This window comes from Lissotriton helveticus, chromosome 7 (genome assembly GCF_964261635.1).
Source record: "Lissotriton helveticus chromosome 7, aLisHel1.1, whole genome shotgun sequence".
In the NCBI taxonomy this organism is placed as follows: Eukaryota; Metazoa; Chordata; class Amphibia; order Caudata; family Salamandridae; genus Lissotriton; species Lissotriton helveticus.
In genome coordinates this window covers 1,910,768,742-1,910,789,956 of record NC_136068.1, presented here as the reverse complement: position 1 = coordinate 1,910,789,956, position 21,215 = coordinate 1,910,768,742, and the positions used below count along the sequence as shown (strand labels likewise).

The following is a 21,215-nucleotide window of genomic DNA, read 5'->3' as shown; positions in this document are numbered from 1 at the left end:
GTACTACTGTATCCATTCGAGGTGTGGTAATCTCTATTAAATAGTGGATTCCATGGTGTGTACAGTAGCGGATGGGGTGAAGGTAAGCTGGAGGAGCATAGGTGATTTAAATAATCCCTTGAAATTCCCATTGCAGATGTAGGGAACCAGTCCGTGCATAATTTGAGCCGGTGGTTGCAGGTGAGCACACCAGCACTTATCTTTGGAGACCGGCACACATTTTTCCTCAAAAAACTTTGATGACAGAGCAAGAGAGAGAAAAACACACAAAGGAGAAAGGAGGAAGAGAAAGATAGAAAAACAATTACAAGAAAGCCCTGTGGAATCAAGACACAGCAGCCCTTGCATTCGGCAGCCCCACCTTCAGTAGCATCAGCTGCATGCTTCTGTGTACAACCTGGTCCCTGGCACATATTCTTTTATAAATTAAGCACTTAAACCAATAGGGAATGTTCAATTATTTAGCGAATTTCACTCCATACATGTAAGTAGATAAATGCAGAGCACATGCATTGAAAGATTTAGAACTAGGATAAATCTATAGCTTCCGTCATTATTATTTCAAAATTTAAGTATATCCCTAATATACAAAAAATACGCATGAATATCGGTGCTTGATACTTGGTTGTGGAAGGGATACCAGACTAAGAAAATAAGCACTTTTGCATCCCACCATGCCCTCCTACATGTGCTAGTGTTCCTTCCAAGTAGGGATCATGTGCTTTGTGTTTCCACTGCTCACACCTATCCCTGCAAGGTGCAGTGCACAGTTGATGCTGCTATGTCTCTGATTAATTTATCACAAACTTTATTCTACAATGCATATAGTATAGAATTAAACTTTTTGGCTTTTGAATGGTCATCAGTGGAGAGCTCCAGTAAAAGGCTTTTTTAAGGACCTAATGTACAGCAGAGGCTTCAAAGCGTCCCTTCCTAAGAAGAATTTTGTAACAAAAATGTTCCAATTTTCTTCAGATGATGTGATATCTATTTAATGTGATTAACGTAACTTTGTTGGTATTGTATTTACTGACATGAAGAATTCCCATATTTGTATGCGTTTATGTTTGTATTGTATTCTTTAAAATTTTGAATGGACTACTTTAAGGATATACTGGTAGCGAAAATAATCCTTCAACATACTGCTGATGCTAAAATGACTCTATTGAGTGGTTTCCAAAAGTCTATTTGTTTTCTCTGCAATCGTTTTTACATTTGTAATGCCTCTTGATGTAGAGTGTAGAGCAGTTCTGCACACTCACCTCATTCCAAGATCACTTTTCTTTCAGCATTTTACATAATTTTTCAAACTGAGAACCCGGATCAGCTTGGACATTTCTATAGCTACCCTATGGCCCTCTTCAGCACTTTTGAACTTTTCCTCACTGTCATTGATGGACCGGCAAATTACGACGTAGACCTCCCCTTTATGTTCAGCGTCTTGTACTCTGCCTTTGCGGTCATCGCAGCCCTGCTAATGCTGAACCTGCTCATCGCCATGATGGGGGATACACACTGGCGTGTGGCACATGAACGAGACGAGCTCTGGCGAGCGCAGGTAATGAACGTTGCGAGGTAACTTCAGACTTGTGTGTTGTGAATTTAGAGAGCAGGACGAAAAGAATGACACCTTTTGCGTTGTTTTTTTAAGTAGAGTAATTTAAGAAACTACCAATAAAGCTAATCTAGATCATTATATGTTCAGAAAACCAAAGGTATGTGGCTCTTGTAAGGGCCTTTTTAAAAACGGAGTAGGATTCAAAAGTGTTTTTGCTATTTAAACATTTTAATAACAAACATATATGTCCTGCAGCAGACAAGACAGTTAAGCAATGACACAGACAAGGTCCTGTGTTTATTATTACAGTTACTTAGAGTGATAAGACTCTGTTGCCCACATGCATCAAAGTGAATTGCATTCGCAAACGGTGCGAATCGCAAAATTCGGCCGTTTGCGAATGCAATTTCATTTTTTTGGGATGCATCATGTTTTTTTCTTTAATCGCAATTTAAGGAATCGCAATTATGTTGTGATTTCTTAATTTGCAATTGCATTTAAGAAATCGCAATTTGTGATTTCTTAAATGCAATGCATGAATATTTTGTTTTTGCGAATTCGCAAATTGGAAGAGGTAAATTACCATGAAATTGAACTTCATGGTAATTTGCGAAAACTTTCAAAAATGCACAAAAGTGCATTTTTGAAAGTTTCATTTTACACACACACTTGTGTGAAAAATGTTCTTAAAGTTCAATTTCAGGGGTGCAGGGGGAGGTCCTTGGGACCCCCCTGCACCCTTGAAATAGCATTCTCATTTTGCGATTCCTTAATTGCGAATCGCAAAATGAGAATGGCTTCCCATTGATTCCTATGGGCCTCTATGCCCATAGGAATCAATGGGAAGGGATTCCTTAATTGCGATTCGCAAATTGTGAATCGCAATTAAGGAAAATTAAGAAATCGCAAAAAAATTGCGATTTCTTAATGCATAGCATTTTGCGATTTCTTAATTACGATTCCTTAATTTTCGCAATTAAGAAATCGCAAAATGTAACAATGATGCATGTGGCCATGTATTACATGTTTAGAAATTGAGACATATTGATAGATTGTGAGTTACAACCAGAATAGCTTGTTGGAACAAAGACTTGCCTCTTTCGTAAGAGACCAAAACCCCTGTAGTGATCAACAGAACAAATTCTACCTGAAAAAATAGTGATGAATACAGTAACAGTTATTTTTAGGATTAGTAATGGAATATTACTTGCATAAAGGTGAGTGTTTATTTTGCTCTGCAAAATACAATGTCTAGCTCATCTACTTTTTCGTTATTTGCCATAGCTATGAAACAGGTGGACTGTGGTCACCCCACAAGCACAATTACTTTCAGAGGTTGTCAACCATTTATTGTGATCTTAATTCATAGTTTGTAAACACTTCAATGTTGTTACTTACTGTAGGCATCTTGGTCTCCTGCCTGATTTAAGAAGTCTTTGTTCTTCCTTCTTGGTGGAAGGTTCCAAGCTTTTAGGATGGCAGCTGCTGTTCCTATTGTCGGGGAAATTTGCACCGCTTATCTCACCTTACCTTAATAAAATGATCTCTTGAATTTAACCATAGTTCACATTTCCTTACACTATCTCGTAAAATTCAGTATCAAAAAATGTGAGTGTGTAAATTGCTGTCAAGCGTCTTTGTATGATAGGCATCATTTAGTGAAGGTGATGTTCGGCTTTACATTGTTTCCAGATTATGAAACTATTTTATCTGGTTTTGTTAATAGTGTCTTGATTATGGAGCAAAAAGCTTTGATACATTACCATAACAGGTTTAAGGTTTATGCAGGATGAAAGGAGGGGATTATTTTCTTCTGCTTAGGCTGTTATGGCAGGTAGGCTTTCTAGCAAATTACTCTTCCAAAGTAATCTTCAAGATGGATAAGGGAGTTATTCACTCACTGTTCACACCTACAGGGCCTTTCTCAGATTTAATTCTAAATTGAGTTAATAGTGCAATAGCTTTTTAAAAATCTACATTCAAAATAAATATACATGAATATACAACATTAACTTACATTAATATTTAACATAAACATTAGAACTTCTAAAAGGAAATTTAGTTCTCCTGAGGACGGGAATACTCGCACTGACTCTTTATCTTGAACATTTGTCTACCACTGTGGCATCTGCACTAAGGCTTTCCAGGCTTTGCATTGTTACTGAATGCTTATTGTCTTTAACACCTTGACCGCGGCGCCGATTCCGCCCCTGTGCTGGACATTCCAGAACAGGGCGCGGTCGTGACGGAACCGTTCCGTCATCAGCAAAGCTCAGCCGTGATTGATGACGGAACGGTTCCGTCACCAGCATCGAAGGGGTTAATGGCGTGCATAGAATAGGTTTTGGATCAGCCCTTGCTTTTGACTTGATGGCTTTCTTGTCAATCTCAGTCCCCTACACCTTATTGAATGGTTTTCCTTCCTGATATTATGCCCTGCACATGAGCATAGTTGCTTCAACATGTGTGTGATTGTATGACTGTATTCTTCCACCGCTGAAATCGGGGATCCATGTTTTAGTGCTCCATTTGAGTGCATATCATTCTTGGCGCACTCTTTGTCTGAGTGTTCCACTCCACATCCCCTTCTCCCCACCTCCTCTCATCTATTGCTTCCCCATCTTTCCCCTTCCCATGACCTTGCTGTATTCCCTGTCTGCTGTTCCTCTTCGTACCGCATGCTGGTCTTCCCCACCTTCCCTCACACTTTGATCCCTTACTTTTCACACTCCCCAATTTAAAAAAAAATCTTTTAAAATTGAATTGTTTTTGTAAAGGTCCAGGAGTTGCACTCTAATACCGGACCCCTTGTTTTTTTCATGAGCTGTACACTGATACTGGCCCCTTGTTTTCCTCATGAGCTGCACTCTAATACCGGACCCCTTGTTTTTTCATGAGCTGCACACTGATACTGGCCCCTTGTTTTCTTCATGAGCTGCACTCTAATACCGGACCCACTGTTTTTTTATGAGCTGCACAATGATACCAACCCGCCTGTTTTCTTCATGAGCTGCACTCTAATACCGGACCCCTTGTTTTCTTCATGAGCTGAACTAACAACGGCCCCCTTGTTTTCTTCATGAGCTGCACTCTGACAACACGCCGCTTGTTTTCTTCATGAGCTGCACTATAACAAAAGGCGCCTTGTTTTCTTCATGAGCTGCATTATAACAACAGGCCCCTTGTTTTCTTCATGAGCTGCACTCCAACAATGGGCCCCTTGTTTTCTTCATGAGCTGCACTCTAACAACAGGCCCCTTGTTTTCTTCATGAGCTGCACTCCAACAATGGGCCCCTTGTTTTCTTCATGAGCTGCACTATAACAACGAGCCCCTTGTTTTCTTCATGAGCTGCACTCTAACAACAGGCCCCTTGTTTTCTTCATGAGCTGCACTCTAATACCGGACTCCGTGTTTTTTTCCTGAGCTGCACTCTAACAATGGGCCCCTTGTTTTTTTCATGAGCTGCACACTGATAAAGGCCCCTTGTTTTCTTAATGAGCTGCACAATGATATGAGCTGCATATGATTATGGAGTGGTGTGGCTCCCTGGTTAGAGGCGGCAGACCCGGAATCAGGAGTCGGCCCGGGCCCAGGGTTCAATTCCCGACGCGGCAGGGTCGTGGACCAGGGTCAGCGGACTCTATAATTCTCGCCTCGGTGCCTACTCTAACCAAGGGTCCCACTCGGCAACTCTGGGCATTAGCTTGCCTAATCTCCACAATGGCCCCATCAACGCCGGGGATGTCTGGCTTCACCTTGGGTACTCCCAGTAGGGACCCTCCCACAGGGAAAGCCAGGACGGGTTCCCCAGCGGTATACCGCGCCAGGATACTCCGGTAGTAATTGAGCGCGTTACAAAACAGCTTATAACATAACATACCAACACCCCTGTTTTTTCCATGAGCTGAACCATGATACCAGACCCCTTGTTTTTTTCATGAGCTGCACTCTAACAACTGGCCCCTTGTTTTTTTCATGAGCTGCACTCTAACAACGGGCCCCTTGTTTTTTTCATGAGCTGCACACTGATACTGTCCCCTTCTTTCCTTCATGAGCTGCACAATGATACCAGAGCCCGTGTTTTCTTCATGAGCTGCACTCTAACAACGGCCCCTAGTTTTCTTCATGATCTGCACACTGATAACGGGCCCCTTGTTTTCTTTATGAGCTGCACACTGATAACGGGCCCCTTGTTTTCTTTATGAGCTGCACTTTAACAATGGGCCCCTTGTTTTCTTCATGAGCTGCACTCTAATACGGGACCCCTTGTTTTCTTCATGAGCTGCACACTGATAACGGGCCCCTTGTTTTCTACCATGAGCTGCACTCTAACAATGCGCCCCTTGTTTTCTTCATGAGCTGCACTATGACAACTGGCCCCTTGTTTTGTTCATGAGCTGCACTCTAACAACGGGCCCCTTGTGTTCTTCATGAGCTGCACTTTAGCAACGGGCCCCTTGTTTTCTTCATGAGCTGCACTCTAACAACGGGCCCCTTGTTTTTTTCATGAGTTGCACAATGATACCAGACCCCTTGTTTTTTTCATGAGCTGCACACGGATACTGGCCCCTTCTTTTCTTCATGAGCGGCATTGCAACTACGGGCCCCTTGTTTTCTTCATGAGCTGCACTCTAATACCGGGCCCCTTGCTTTTTTCATGAGCTGCACACTTATACTGGCCCCTTCTTTTCTTCATGAGGGGCACTCCAACAACGTGCCCCTTGTTTTCTTCATGAGCTGCACTCTAATACCGGACCCCTTGTTTTCTTCATGAGCTGCACACTGATAAAGGCCCCTTGTTTTCTTCATGAGCTGTACTCTAACAACGAGCCCATTGTTTTTTCCATGAGCTGTACAATGATATCAGACCCCTTGTTTTTTTCATGAGCTGCACACTGATACCGCACCCCTCGGTTTTCTCAGCGGCTCGTGCGTTACATATTGTTTTTTCAATTACCATGGGGTGATGGATAAGGAACTTCTGGAAATAGTAAATTAATTTTCTAAATAAATCCCAAAATGAACTACTGCCTCAGTCTGCATGGTAACGTCTGGGCAGTAAACCTGGAATGTTTTTTCTTTATGTGAAAACCACTACAGGATGTCTGCCTACACATGCAAAATGCTTTGAGAATCACTGGTGGTAATTTTGTTTGCATTGTTATGTATTGTTATTTTTATTTTTTAGCAGAGAAAAATGAAAGAAGCATTGAAAAAGCCACTTGTTCAGCACTCGCATTTAAATGATGCAACCAATTGAGATTTCTCTTCTCAGGGAACAAATTCGAAATGATTGTTGAAGGAAATTTGTTTCTCCCCTCCGATATTCACTTCTGAAATTTTTGTGTTATTTAATTGAAATATTTTTTACTAATTGTACATCATCCTTTGTCTTGGTTGGCATTAAGGGCCCGATGTAGGTAATGGGGAAATACCGATTCCTAAATACCGAATTTTACCGATTCGGTATTTAGAAATCGGTATTTCAGATGTAGGTAAGAATTTGGTACAAAATACTGAATTCTTAATATTCGTTATTACCGAATCTGTAATTGAGATTCGGTAATAACGAATACCTACCCATTGATTCCTATGGGCTTGGAGGCCCATAGGAATGAATGTGAAGACATTACAAAGGACACCCTGTTGCACCCCTGAAATGTGCTAAGACCTGTGTGCTAAAACAGTGCACCCCCAGCCACCATTTTGTGTTCACAAGCCAGTGAGGGCAGCCCCCCTGCCTCCCTCTCAGCAACAGGGATATTCTACATCAGAGGGTGCTTCTGTGAGCTGTTTAAACTGTATTTACTGGGGCCTGTGCACTTCGTTTTTTGGGCAGCAGGGGGAGTAAAGTTTTATTCAAACAGTATTGTTAGATTTCGAGTTAGTGAAGCCTTTACCTGCAGAAGTTCAAAGTGTGGATTGAGCCTGTCTGTCTCCTAGGAGATTCTGAACAGGAGAAGCAGCTTCCAAATCCCTGGCCAGCAAACCTTGTCTGAGGTCGCTGGGACCTTATATGGTCTGCTAGTGATTGGCACATGTGTACACTGATTGGTGGTTGTATCTGGTGTTTCTATTGGGTTAGGGTTAATGTCCTCATTGGTTGGGTATTTGAGGGTTCTGATTGGTTTCTGGGTCTGTGATTCAATCATTGTAGGGTTGGGACTTGGGCTAGGGTTAGGATTTCTATTGGAAGTAGGGACTAGGGCTTCCTATGTTATTGGTTGTTGGGAGTAGGGTGGTACTAGGGCTAGGGTTAGACCTTTAATTGGAGGCTTCTGGTGTGATTGGTTGTTGGACTAGTTGTGCGCCTAAGAGTAGGGTTAGGCTTTCTATTGGAAGTAGGGACTAGGGCTACCTGTACCATTGGCTGCTTGGACTTGGGTTGGGCCTTTATTGGACGTAGAGATCAGGGTTTTTTAACTGATTGGGTGCTTGGACTAGGGCTAAGATTGACAGTAAGGTCCTGGTCTCCTATTGGTTCTAGATTTTAGGGCTAGTGTTGTGATTGGATAGTTTTAGGGTTAGGGTTCCCATTGGCTGAAGGGGTCACCTGATTACTAGGGCTATAAACAAGGCCAGGCTTAGGGTTTCTCAGCCCGGGAGTCGATGCTAAGGGTGCAGAGGACAAGGGTAGTTGCCTGTTTGAGCCTGTTAAGGGCAGAGAGGACAAGGGCAGTTGCCGGTTTGAGCCTGTTAAGGATGAAGAGGACATGGGTAGTTGCCTGTTTGAGCCTGTTCGAGACTGGGCCATAAATGCTGCCCTTTTTCTCATTTAGCAATACCCAGCCCACACCATCCACATCCACAAACAGAGCAACACACCACGCACAACACTATGCACAACACTATGCACAGAATAATGTACCAGCATGCATCACCAACCCAACCAAACCACTTCTACACACCCTACTATCCCAACTACCACACATATCCACCATCACCCACAAACAGTACACAACTCTATCCTATACCACTAACCAATACACTCATAACTAACACAGCGTCAATCAACACCATAGATAACCACATCCCATTCAGACGCACTCTCCCTGCTGTAATTACACCTAACAGACCACCTTTTATCACTGACAAACATATAATGATCCTTCCATCAGTTGTCCAACAAACACCCTCCTCTCCCTTCTACCATAATACCACTAACACACACACTGCACACCACCACACTTTGTAACTCTTGAATCAAACCAGTCTAAGATCAACATTATCACCTCTAATTCATTCCCTCCTACACACAACATACACTCTACTCATAAACACATCACCACCCCCTCTACGTCACAACCTCCTCTCATAAACAATACTACACAACCAAATCCGGTGCATGAAACATATACATCAGCACCCCTTTTCACTACACCTCAAAAGCAAAACTTATCACACACACCAGCACAACAAGATCTTCAGAGCACAACACCTCATAATACTTACCATCACAAAATAAATACATATACCCACCTTTCAAACACGATACAGAACAGCTACACGATTGCTATCCTAATACAGCTAATACCGGCACTAAAAATACTCCCACACATTACTGATCACTCTTCTACAAAACAAAGTCCCACTATCACCAAAGGCCACTCTCTACACTGTCTACTAATAAATGTTCAATCCCTCTCTAAAAACAAGCATCACATCTACGACCTTCTCACCGATGCAAAACCAGACATACTATTCATAACCGAATCATGGTTGGGAGAGGATATGGCTCCAGTCCTGCATGAATCCATTCTTCTAGGCTATCAAATAATCACCCAAAATCGTATAGCCAAAAAAGGAGGTGGTCTAGCTGTTGTATTCAGGCAAACATTACATATCACTAAAGTTGACAACATCTCCATAAAGAATTGTGAGGCTCTTCAAACAAGATGCAATCCTACACCGTCTTCCACCTGTAACTTCCTGCTCCTTTACAGACCTCCACCTAGCAAGGCAACACTCCCAGACGCATTTCTAGACACAGTTTCAAACCTGATAACAATACACTCCAACCTATGCATTCTGGGTGACCTTAACATTTGGTTTTGATAAAACCAAAATGACCCATCCAAAAACAAAAATCACCGGCCTAGACGCATTGAACCTGCATCAGATTGCCCACAATCCTACACACATCGCTGGACATATCCTAGATGTCATTTTTGCTAATACTGAACTAGTTACCTTTCAAACTATAACTCCAGTCACATGGTCAGACCACGACTTGCTTGCTTTCCAACATAAGACAACACTAAGTGACTCACCTAAAACTACCTTACATCCATCCACCTATCGGCCGTGGAACAAACTCAATTTGGAACACTTGGAAACACAACTAACACCAGTATAAATCTGGAAACCATGTATTCTGTTCAGAATCTATATGAGTGGCTACAGGAAGCTTTTGACATCCTGATACCACTGAAAACCACACAACAGAACAAAAGAAAAAAAGCGCCTTGGAGAAACATAGAAATAAAAGACATAAAACAACAAATTAGAAAGGTGCAACGTACCTGGCTCAAAACAAACGCCAAACAAGACAAACTTCACCTACAGGAAAATAAACAGATTATATAAGTCGGCTATCAAAAAAACTAAGAAAAGGTACTATTCAGACAGAATTCAAAACGCTAAATGTGCAAATAAAGAATTCTATAAAATACTCAATGAATTTCGAAAACCAAATTGCCTAGAAGGAACTCATCCTGTTACTCAAGATATTTCACAGACAAACTGGCAAATCAATACACGGAAAAAGCAGACACGTTGGACTCGTACTTAAAACAGAAACCAAGCACCAGCACTAACCCTTGTACAAAACAACTATCCAAGAATGCTCTAATTAAGCCTCTCCGTTCCTTTCAACACATCTCACACAATGAATTTATGGACCTGGTCAAAGCAAGCAGGTCTGCCGGCAGCCCTTCTGACCCCTGTCCACCACAAACTTTCAAGACAATTCTTTTACCAACCTCTGCTGCCATTCCAGTAAGAAGAATCATCAACGATTCCTTAACTACTGGAATATTTCCAGAAGAACTAAAAAATGCATACATACGCCCTTTACTGAAGAAAACAAACTTGGACCCGCTGAACCCTGACAACTACAGACCCATTACAAATGGACCTTTCCTGGGCAAACTGATAGAAAGAGCAGCGTTCGCCCACATGTCACAATTCATTGAAGAGAATGACATACTTTCAGATTTCAAAACAGTATTCCGTCCGGGAAGAGGCACTGAATCTGCCCTCCTTGCCATCTGGGATGACCTAAAGAATACAGTTGACCGCAACGGTGTTGCTGCGCTACTCCTCTTGGACCTCTCAGCTGCCTTTGACACGGTTGACCATGACACTCTGAAACAAAGACTTTATGAAGCTGGCATAGAGGGAAATGCTCTAGACTGGATCCCGTCCTACCTTTGAAACAGAACTAATGTCATCCATACCCCACCTTTCTCGTCCAAACCGTACTCCACAAAAACAGGGGTCCCTCAAGGTTCTATCATCTCGCCCATGCTTTTCAACATCTACATGAAGTCATTACCAGTACATATCAATAAATTTCACCTAACGTGCTACAACTATGCAGATAACACGCAAATACACCTTCAACTGGAATGCCCCAAAGACATTGAAAAGTCACCAATTTTCAGCTGTCTCAGAGCCATGGATGAGTGGATGACTTGGAGCCATCTCAAATTGAATGCTTCAAAAACTGAAATACTCACGTGTGACGATTGGAAAAAGTACAACCCGCTTGCTGCATGGCCTGATGAACTGGGATCACTGCCTAAAGTATCGAAGGATGTAAGAAACCTCGGAATGACCATGGACTCCAAGCTGTCGATGAATGCCCAAGTGGATAAACTAGCAAGATCAAACTTTGCTACTATAAAAACGCTGCGACAAATTTTCCCTCATTTGGGATTTCCACACGAGGTCCAAGCTACCATCTCCCTTGCTCTATCCAAACTCGATTACGCCAATAGCCTCTACCACGGATCACCTTTAACGACCATGAAAAGACTACAACGGATTCAGAACTCGGCTGCCAGACTACTCTTGCATATCAAACCGCGAGACCACATCTCCCCTGCCTTGAAAGCCCTGCATTGGTTGCCGGTTGGCAGAAGATCCACGTTCAAGCTGCTTTGTATCACCCACAAAGCAACACATGGAATGGGACCGCTCTTCATCAGGAATAAAATCACCAAACACATTCAGCAAAGGAACCTCCACTCCAAAGGAGCATCTCGCCTCAAAATGCCACCATACAAGAAAAAAACCATGGGTGGCACATCCTTCTCTGTACAAGCAGCCAAACTATGGAACTCTTTACCCCCAACATAAGATCCACCGACAACCACCTTATCTTCAGAAAACTACTCAAGATTTGGCTCTTCCCCATATAAGCACCATACGGAAACCGAAATTTACAGCATATCCCTCTGTATATAGCATTTGTTTTCACTATAGATATGCACCTATCTTTGTGTATTACTTTATAAAACATTTAAAATAATTTTGTTGTTAAGAGAAAAGAAAAAAATATATATATATTAATCAATAAATAAAAATGATCTTTGGTCTACATGTACATACTTCCATTGTGTATCTATGTACCTTCCATATACTTGGATCTGTGTGTCTGTTATTTTTCTCCTGAAAAAGCATATCCAATGCACTACCCTATTTCTCATCCTGTGCCTCTATCAATATATTTAATCTAAATATACTTACTTCCTTTATGTATCTATATACTTTCAATGTACTTATGGATCTATATATTTATCACTTTCTTCTAATTTAGCATTTCCAATGCGCTAGCCTATTTCTCAGCCCATACTTCGCTCAATATATCTTCTAGCCCATCCTTCTGACTCATCTCAAACTTCTTTCTACTACTCCTTCCAATGCACTATCCTATCTCTCATCCTATACATCTATCAATATATCCTCTACATCCACACTCTCATTTATCACAAACCCCATACCACTACTATGATCGCCAAAATAACCCTTTCTAGACTCTCTCCTGCTCTACCCCTCCTTGCATCATCTGACACCTCTTTTTACTACACCGATCCCCTAAAACAAACCTTTCTAAACTCTCCCCTCTGACTCCTTCCCTCCAAAACTCCTTTTTACTCATCCAAAAGCCTCTTCCTACTGCTAAGACATAAAAAAAATCCTTCACTCTTTTATCCCTCCAATATCCTTTTCAATCAAAATTAACAGACTAACATGTTCACTTCTCAAATTCCATATTCAACTATACTAAAATACTGCCCAAATAACTGAATAACATATCTACTAAAAGCAAAAAAGTATTTTTTGAAAGGAAATCGCTACTTACCACCTACTTGAAGTTGGTGGTAAATAGCGATTCCTTATGGCTGAGGTGCACTGTTTTAAGTGCTACCTAAATTGCATTTAAGGAATCGGTATTACCGATTGCTTAAATGCAAGGCCAATAAGAAATCGATATTAAGGAATCTCTATTTACCGATTCCTTATTACTGATTTCTTCCCTGCATCCTACTGGTCGGTAATGGTGAAATTTAACGAATTTCACAGTTACTGACCAGTATTAGCCCACCTACATCTGGCCCTAAGTTATTTATCTCTTAACCATTGTGTGTTACGTTGTTGTCTACCAATGGAAAAACTGAGGAATCTTAAAACCCTTTACCTGCCTCTGTTGGTAAAATTCTAGCTTGGACCAGTGTATAACTGTCTTATCATGTCCCTGGCGTGGGTCTCTCCATCCACTTGTTGGCGCAATCTGTGGTGGCACTCAATAAAAGCTAAGACTGTCTTCCAAGAATCTATTCCTATCTTCACCAAGAATTTATTTTGCAGGTTGTTGCCACAACGGTAATGCTGGAACGAAAGCTTCCCCGGTGTCTTTGGCCACGGCAAGGGATATGTGGAAAGGACTACGGCATGTTGGACCGATGGTACCTCAGGTGAGCCACAGCAGGATAGGACCAATTCCCTATTAAAGTGTATTTAGTATATTTCAGTCAGAATTCTCAGTGGGTGAATGTGAATACTGATGTGCCTGGCTCTTTACCCTTCTACCCGAAATGTTAGAATCCTTTTTCAAGTCCCCAAACTTTGTTAACATTTCCGAAAAACCTCCTTTTTATACTGGGTATGGACCATCAGTGGAAGAAGGATTGGGTGTGCCAAGGGGAAAAAAAGACTCTAGTTAAAAGGGATGAGTCAGCATATATCCAAGTCCTTCATCACACCTAGAATGTGACAATAGATAGACAGCCAATCCAAACAATCAGACCATTTTCCAAGCACTTTGACTTCAGTTGCTTTGTTAACATCAGTGAGGGCTGATTCAGAGTAGAAAAATCGGATTTTTGTAGTTTTACTCCACAGTGGGGGTACAAGTGGAGAAAATGTCTCTGAAGTGAATGAACTGGCACTTTAAAGAAACAACTCTAATCCTCCTGGGAATTGTGGTGTGGATTATTTCTATCTGCACACACTGCAACCTCTCTCTACCCCAGGCTTCTAAAAATACTGATGGATTTCTGTTGACCTAGAAAAAGCTCACATTCACTTTTTAGGAATGCAAAGCATGCTGTATATTTCTGTGAGTTTCTTGATCAATGCCAAAAATAGATTTTTCAAATGTAGATCTTAGGTTGTATCTGTATTATACAAAATAATACTTTCTGGCAGTTGTGTCATTGTTAGCTGCAGTGACATCACAGTATCTGTGCTAGACCGGACATTCTTAGCGTGGTATTCCCTCAAACATTTTGCATTCACCCGTCCTGTTTTGCTGAATTCGTTTTTGCTGGCATTAGGACTTTGTGCTCTACTAACCAGTGCTGAAGTGCTTGGGTTCATTTCCTAAATATGGTCAATCTGGCCTACACCTAGTTGGCACATTTCATTTTTTTGAAACAGCTGGGTCAATGGTAGAACATGTGCCCAGGGCCTGTAAATTAAATGCTATTAGTAGGCATGCAACAGTTGTTGTGCCACCCACTAAATGTGTACCTTAAGCATGTCTCAGGCCTGCCATTGTAGCCTGAATTGTGAAGTGTCATTTCAACCTGGCAAAATAAACCTAAGTTTCCTTTTCTAATGCTTACAGGTCCCTCTTATAGTGAACCCTAACAGTTAATTATAATGCTAAAGGATTAAGTAAATTGTAAAGGCGTTCGCACAAATTCAGCAGCAGTCCACAGCAAATAGCAGAATTGCTCTGTGGTGCAAGAGCTCACAGGAGGGAGGTCACACAAAGGGCAAGCTGGAGCAAAGTCCAGTGGTAGTGGTCTTTTAATTTGTTTTCTGTTTTCTCCCACAAGACATTCAGCACCGCTCACCCTAGGAGGGAATGCTACAGGTGCAAGCATGCTTCACAGATAAGAACTGCAACCAACAGCCTTGGGGGTAAATAAGAGACTGGTACCAAGGTACAAGAAATGAAAGGCAGATTAGACAGCTCTATTTCCACAGTCCTTTTTCACACAGGTAGACATTTTTCAATGCAGGATACAAAGACATTCTTATCTTTACTTGTTGTGGTCTTGCTTTGGATTGGGACAAATAAGGTGCAAAACCTGTAAACTATTAGGAGAGACTCTTGACTGAAATTTCTAGGCGCGCCTAGCACCAATTTTGAGTAACTATGATCCATTTCCAGGCAATTACTGTAAGGCAAAAAGTTAACCAACCACTGTCCAAATTGCTTCATGCTTCAATTTACTGTTAGTGCCAACTTCTGAGTTACCTGATTTATCATTGCCAAGTTTTGACTGATCTCCCTGGTCTTAAACACATTTTCTTACCACCAACAATAATCTCACCTTACCTCAGGCCGGCTTTCACGGAGTGCTCTCCACTAAGCGAGCTGTAATCCAAATCTCTGAACTTTACCACCACCGCTGTGTTTCTTCCACATCAAGTGTCCATTAATCCCTCCACTAAAACAAAAACATTTGCTCCTTGGTGTTAGTCGCTTTGTGGTGTCATATTTTTCTCCCCCCACCCCATCACATCTAGGAACATGTCTTTGCCAACCATATTGACTCTTGGCAGCAACTCCTTTTCCTCAGCAAGATTCTTCATATTTCACTTGACCAAGTCCTTGCTCAATTTTTTAACTGGAATATTGTAACAACTACCTCTCCATAACATCCTATCCCCTCCTCTATACCCTTAGAAAACCTCTGATTGGTCGTTGTACTCATGGTAACCTTCCTAATTTCTCCCTTAACCAATATCAGGTGGTCAGGCTCACAGCACACGACAAAAATGAATTCCTATAGTATTGTAACTCAGCCATTAGCCTCTCTCACCACATGTCAAGCTCTCACCATCTCATCCAACACTCCTTAATGCTCATGTCCTCAATAACCTTGTGTGACTACCCTGAATTCCCTTGTATATGAAGGTAATTTTCCATTGTGACACTGTTCCACTATAAACCTGTCCCTATCTACTTCAGGGAAAATATATTTTAACTAGTGTGCGTTATGTCTAGTTGGAAACCATACACCCAACAAAGTGTTTTAAAAAACACTCTAACTCAGAAGGAAGATTCTAGCCCTTGAACCAGTGTGTGTTTGAGTGGTAACAATAGAGACGAAAACATTGTCAATCACATTTTATAAAAAATTGGCAAAATTCTAACCTTTGTGAGCAAGCAAAACAAGGTTTCTCTCTGGTAAGGTAGCCGTGATCTGAAAGTAGGTAGTGCCTTGTACAGAACACAAACTTTAGCGCTTCTTTTTTCTGCGTACTGAGGAATTGATAAAAATGTGTACTCAGTACACAAAATGGCATCACCTCCATTTCTGTTTATAATTTTTGAATATGTTGCTTAGATTCACGACAGCAAAATGTTTAGGGGCCATCACTGGCACCTCATCTTTAAGGTAAGCAATGTATGGCGGATGTTTCACAATCCCACATGGGTCTGTCTTTGCAAGAACATAATCTTTGATCATGTGCAGACTTTTTTGTTCTGTCTTCTTTGGTTCCGATTGCTACCCACCTCAACTCATGCCATTTCTCCAGCTCTCCATTTGCTATAACATATGTACAGATTTGGTACTAGGTATAATAGTGTTAATGATGATTACCTTTTGTGTAGTGATTCTGACCTGTGGACAATTCTTTCTATCAACAGGGTGGTAAGCCGTAAAGATAACACGAAGAAGAAGATCAGACGATACGCAAATGCTTTCCTGGGTTCTGACGTAGATTTCAGTGAGAAGACTTCTTTGAAATCTGAGCTGCTGGAGATTCCATGCCATCCACATAGCAGGCCATATGTACCCTCTGATGCCTCCCCACCAGGACTCTCGCGAGCGGCCTCTGAGAGAAGGTCGAGCCGTGGCTGGCAGATCTTACGGAACACCACTATAGAACATCTTCAAGGACGGGTGAACCACGCTCTAGAAAATGACGAGGAGATCTACCAGGTTTGATCTGTCATGGACCACCACCTGAACACTTACAGTGGAACTCTTCGCCCCACACCTGCTTTTCATGGTGCAATATATTTATTCCTAAGTGCATTTGAGCAGAGATTTCGGAGAGCAAAACTCATCCAATTGCATCTTCTCTGTCTGCCACAGGATCAACTAAACACTCTCAAATGGCATTTAACATGGCTCATGGCATTCTTCATCAATTTACTAGTGTGTGCTACTTAAGAAAAGAACAAGGCCACACACTTTTTGTGGCAATCCCACGAAATATTTATCTCAAAGATGATTCCTTTATTCAGCTACCAGGGATCAAATGGACGGTGGCACAGTGTCCCAGACGGTGCGTCTTACTCATATCCCTTTGATTCATAATCCGTTATCAAACTCTTGACTGCAGTTGTCTGCTCATCCAATCGAGTGCATCTATACATGAAATCGGACAAACAACCCTATAGGAGATTGTGGTCAAAGGGTTGACATATCTTGCAGCATGTTCAGTGTGGTTTGAAAGATATGGTGGCTATTTTCAACGCAGAAATGTATTCTTGAGTTCGCAAGACAATGCTGATCGCCATTTCCCAAATTAATTTAGCATGTTTTGGTAACATGTTCACTTAAGGAAAATCAATCTGTATGAACTGGAAGAATTTGCTCCCTGAAGCAGGATTCGAGACTGGCTTACTATGTCCACTTCCAAGTGGACCGTCTAATGCCAGTGAACCGGACACTTGGGCATTCCTTCATTTCTCTCGAACGAACTGACTACTGTGAAGTTCAGCCGCGTCTTGCCACATCTCTGTCCTCCACATTTTAATCCTTTTAAGACTGCTATTTGTTACTATGTTTTCTACTAGTGGTAATCGACTTGGTTACCCCAAGAGTCTTACAGAAAGTGGGAAAAGTTAGCTGTCTCTAGCAGAATGTTCAGTTGTAACTATGTTTCTTTTTAATTGAAGTTTGTGTGCAGTACAAAAAGTAGAGAATGTATACTAGCTACAAAAGCAATTGACACAGAGTTCCTGATGGCCAACTCCAGTATGCATCTGAAGTCAGCAGAAGGCTATTCCTAGTGGTTCATTCTATGTCATGGTACAAAGTTGATCTTGTTAACACTACTGGAAGTGTCACAAGGGCTCATATTAATTGCAATACTTTGTCTGAAGCATGTTCTTGTATTGGGTATGCTTTTCTTGCCAAAGCTGCGTACTCTAAACACAGTGCTCACGGATGGGGAAGTGATGGCTCGCCACTGGTGTAGCCACAAGGGAATCATGTATCGCCCCTTTCTGGCCAATTTGGTGTAATGGGGCAGCACTTTGTACTGTTGTTTATTCAGTTGCACTGATTCTCACCTGCATGTTGTAGACACAAGCATATATGCATGTCTAGGCAAGGTTTGTTCAATGTAGGCCATATGGCCTGGAATAGATGTACAGAAGACACACAGGACAAAATGTACAGACATGGTGGTGGTTAGCCAGAATGTAAGGCCGGGATCCAGTCCTCTAGGACCTAGGTGCGCACCCTTACACTAGACAGGTAAACCTTTCTTGCTTGTAGCCGTTATGATTCATCGCACCTCTGCCCTTGCACTTTAATGCACTTTAAATTTCAGATTGTACAACTTGGTTAACAAATGACACTGTATATCCAGGTGCCTTAGAAGAGTATTACCTTTGCAGCCCCAATTGGAAGAGACTTCTTAGATACATCTTTAAGCATGTACCCTGAGGTATCTTGCAGAATATTTCACACATGCTATTGGGTAATGGGATAATAGCAGAATGGTGAAGCCAGACTTCTCCTGAAACTAATTGTTTTGATGGGCTTCCCCTAGCCATGTTCTTCTATTTGTGTGTTCTCCAGATCAACATGACCAGGTGAGGTTGATGAAGTCTGTCAACTCCCAGGCAAGATTGCAAAACATGCAAGTGTTGCTTTCCTTTGAACATCAGATCATATTTCAAGGTCCTGACAGGTGACCCATTAAGGAAACTAACAGCACCAATGTGTCATAAAGGTAAATACATCAGCAAAAGGAAAACATATTGAGATGGTCTCCCAGTATTATTCCGTAATGGCAACGTTCAATGTGTGCATTAATGTGGGCCATGTTTGCTGTCTTCAATCATTTCACAGGGTAAAGTGCAGTCTACCGGTCTGCAGGTGGTGACTCTAGTGTCCTTTGCAGACTTCATTTCATGCTCCCTGTGATTCTTTGGAGGCCACCATTGTGCACAGCTGTATCAGCAAAGAGAAGAATGTGCCTTGCATTGATCTGTATAAAGCAACAATAACATAACGTGAATTCGTGAAGCGCACGTTCACCCAAGGGTATCTTGGTGCTGAATAGCAGATGTTCATTGTGAACAATGGTTCACTGTAGATTTATTTGCACAAATAGTATTTGTTAAATTGGTGTGTGTAGCTACTTTTCCATTCTAACAGTCCTCACCGGGAAGACCTGGCCTACAAAATTGTCCTCAGTAAAAAATGTCACTCTCCTGATGATGGTTTTTTTGACTAAGTTAAGGTTGAAACACTGTTGACTACAGACACAATATAGCAGCGGCGCCCCATCCTTATGGGCGGAGAGGCCAAGCCTCCTCACCTTTTTCCCTACAAGAAGAGCGTCTGTCAGGCTCAGCAAAGGTTAGCATAACAGGTACTCTTCTTGTTCAGGTTCGGCATCCAGGAGCTAGACATGTGCTAAATGTGCAGGCTCCTGGCTGCCTAAGCTGACCTTTGGCGGGCTGAAGATGTCACAGCTCCTGTGGGCAGGACTTCTTCAGTCTAGTAAATTACCTTGAGGCACTGCCCCTCGTGATGAAGGGGAGTGCCATTGATGGTCGCAGACGTGGGCTCTTCAGTTTTGAGGCCAGGCCAAGTATCTATCAATGACACAAGGGCCAGACTGGGAGCGCAAACCGGCCCTGGCAATTGAGTCGAACTGGCTGCAGAGCGGGGGTGGGTATTTCTCATGAAAAACACCGCAGCTGCTTTTGTAACAAACAACTATGCTGCAAAACATGCTACCGGTAACAAAAACAGCCACCCAGGGTTCCGAAACCGGCCCACCCCCTGGCGGCCCACCGGGAAAACGCCCGGTGCCTGCTACGGCCAGACTGACACCTTGCTACAGAGTGGGGTGGGGTCAGCAACCCTCATTGACCCCATCTGACTCTGTGACAAGGTGCGGGCTGCTGCCTCCTCTCATCGGCTGACCTAAGGTTAGCCAATGAGAGAAGACTGCAGTTCCAACCCTCCTGGGACCTCTGAGGCGTCCCTTCCCAAAAGCTGCAGCAGGTGCGTAATTTTTTTTAATGTTTGGTGCGTGCGTGCCTGTGTGTGTGTATGTATAAATATTTGGGAGGGAGTGTTGTGAATGGGTGAGTATAAATGCATGGGTGTGAGTATACATGTGTGGCCCGCCTGCCTACCCCCGCCTTTCTAAAGTTGCACACCGCCACTGCTATGAAGACTCAGATTGCCTCAAGTCATGCAAAGTATTTTCAGAGTCAAGAGTCATATGTCTTTGTCTTTCTATATGCACTTGTCACTTAACTATTCACTTAGCGCCTTTTCACCTTTTGAGCACTTTTAATTTGTGCAGTAAAAAATTGTTTTTTTGCTATGATCATTATTATTCATGAAAAATAAATTGTACTAAGTGTCTGATTACAATGTTATATCCAGGTTATATCCCAGATTAAAAGTTTATCTATTTCTCAATTACTGTTTCCATCATGGGTAGCAACCACAGCAACTGATATAACAAATACTATTTATGCAACTAAAACTACAGGGACCATTGTTGTCGGATATAGATTATTGGCCCAGGTTCCTGCTGTTGCTGATGGGTGGGGCATAACCATGTTTCTCCTTACTCATCCTGCATTGATGCAGTGCCATGCTCTGCGTGATTGAACCCCGCTCAGGTGTGGCGCTATCACGGTACAAGCATGTGTTACCACACATTGGAAGTTTGGAAGGGGCTGATGTCGTGGAGCACAATCCCTCCTACAATAGTGTGTGTAGGAGCTGCAGCTCAGCACACATCTGGCAGTGGTGTGTCTACCTGAGCTGAATGTTTTCTCAATGTCAGTGTGGTGAGTTGGTACTATTGAGAGATGACTGCTTGTCAGCCAAGGTACGGTTCCTAACAGTGGTGCAGGG

General features: G+C 42.2%; 1 protein-coding gene across 1 annotated transcript in view; it reads left to right on the top strand.

The window, feature by feature from the left end:
• The window catches only part of LOC144767865 (transient receptor potential cation channel subfamily V member 6-like), a 223,574-nt gene extending 202,777 nt beyond the window's left edge, over positions 1-20,797 (top strand). Inside the window, exons 13-15 of the mRNA XM_078651223.1 lie at positions 1,290-1,558; positions 13,435-13,541; positions 16,736-20,797. Of these exons, the coding sequence (XP_078507349.1) occupies positions 1,290-1,558; positions 13,435-13,541; positions 16,736-17,036 (677 nt within the window). The 3' untranslated portion in view covers positions 17,037-20,797. The remainder of the gene's footprint in view (positions 1-1,289; positions 1,559-13,434; positions 13,542-16,735) is intronic.
• Positions 20,798-21,215: the final 418 nt, after the last annotated feature.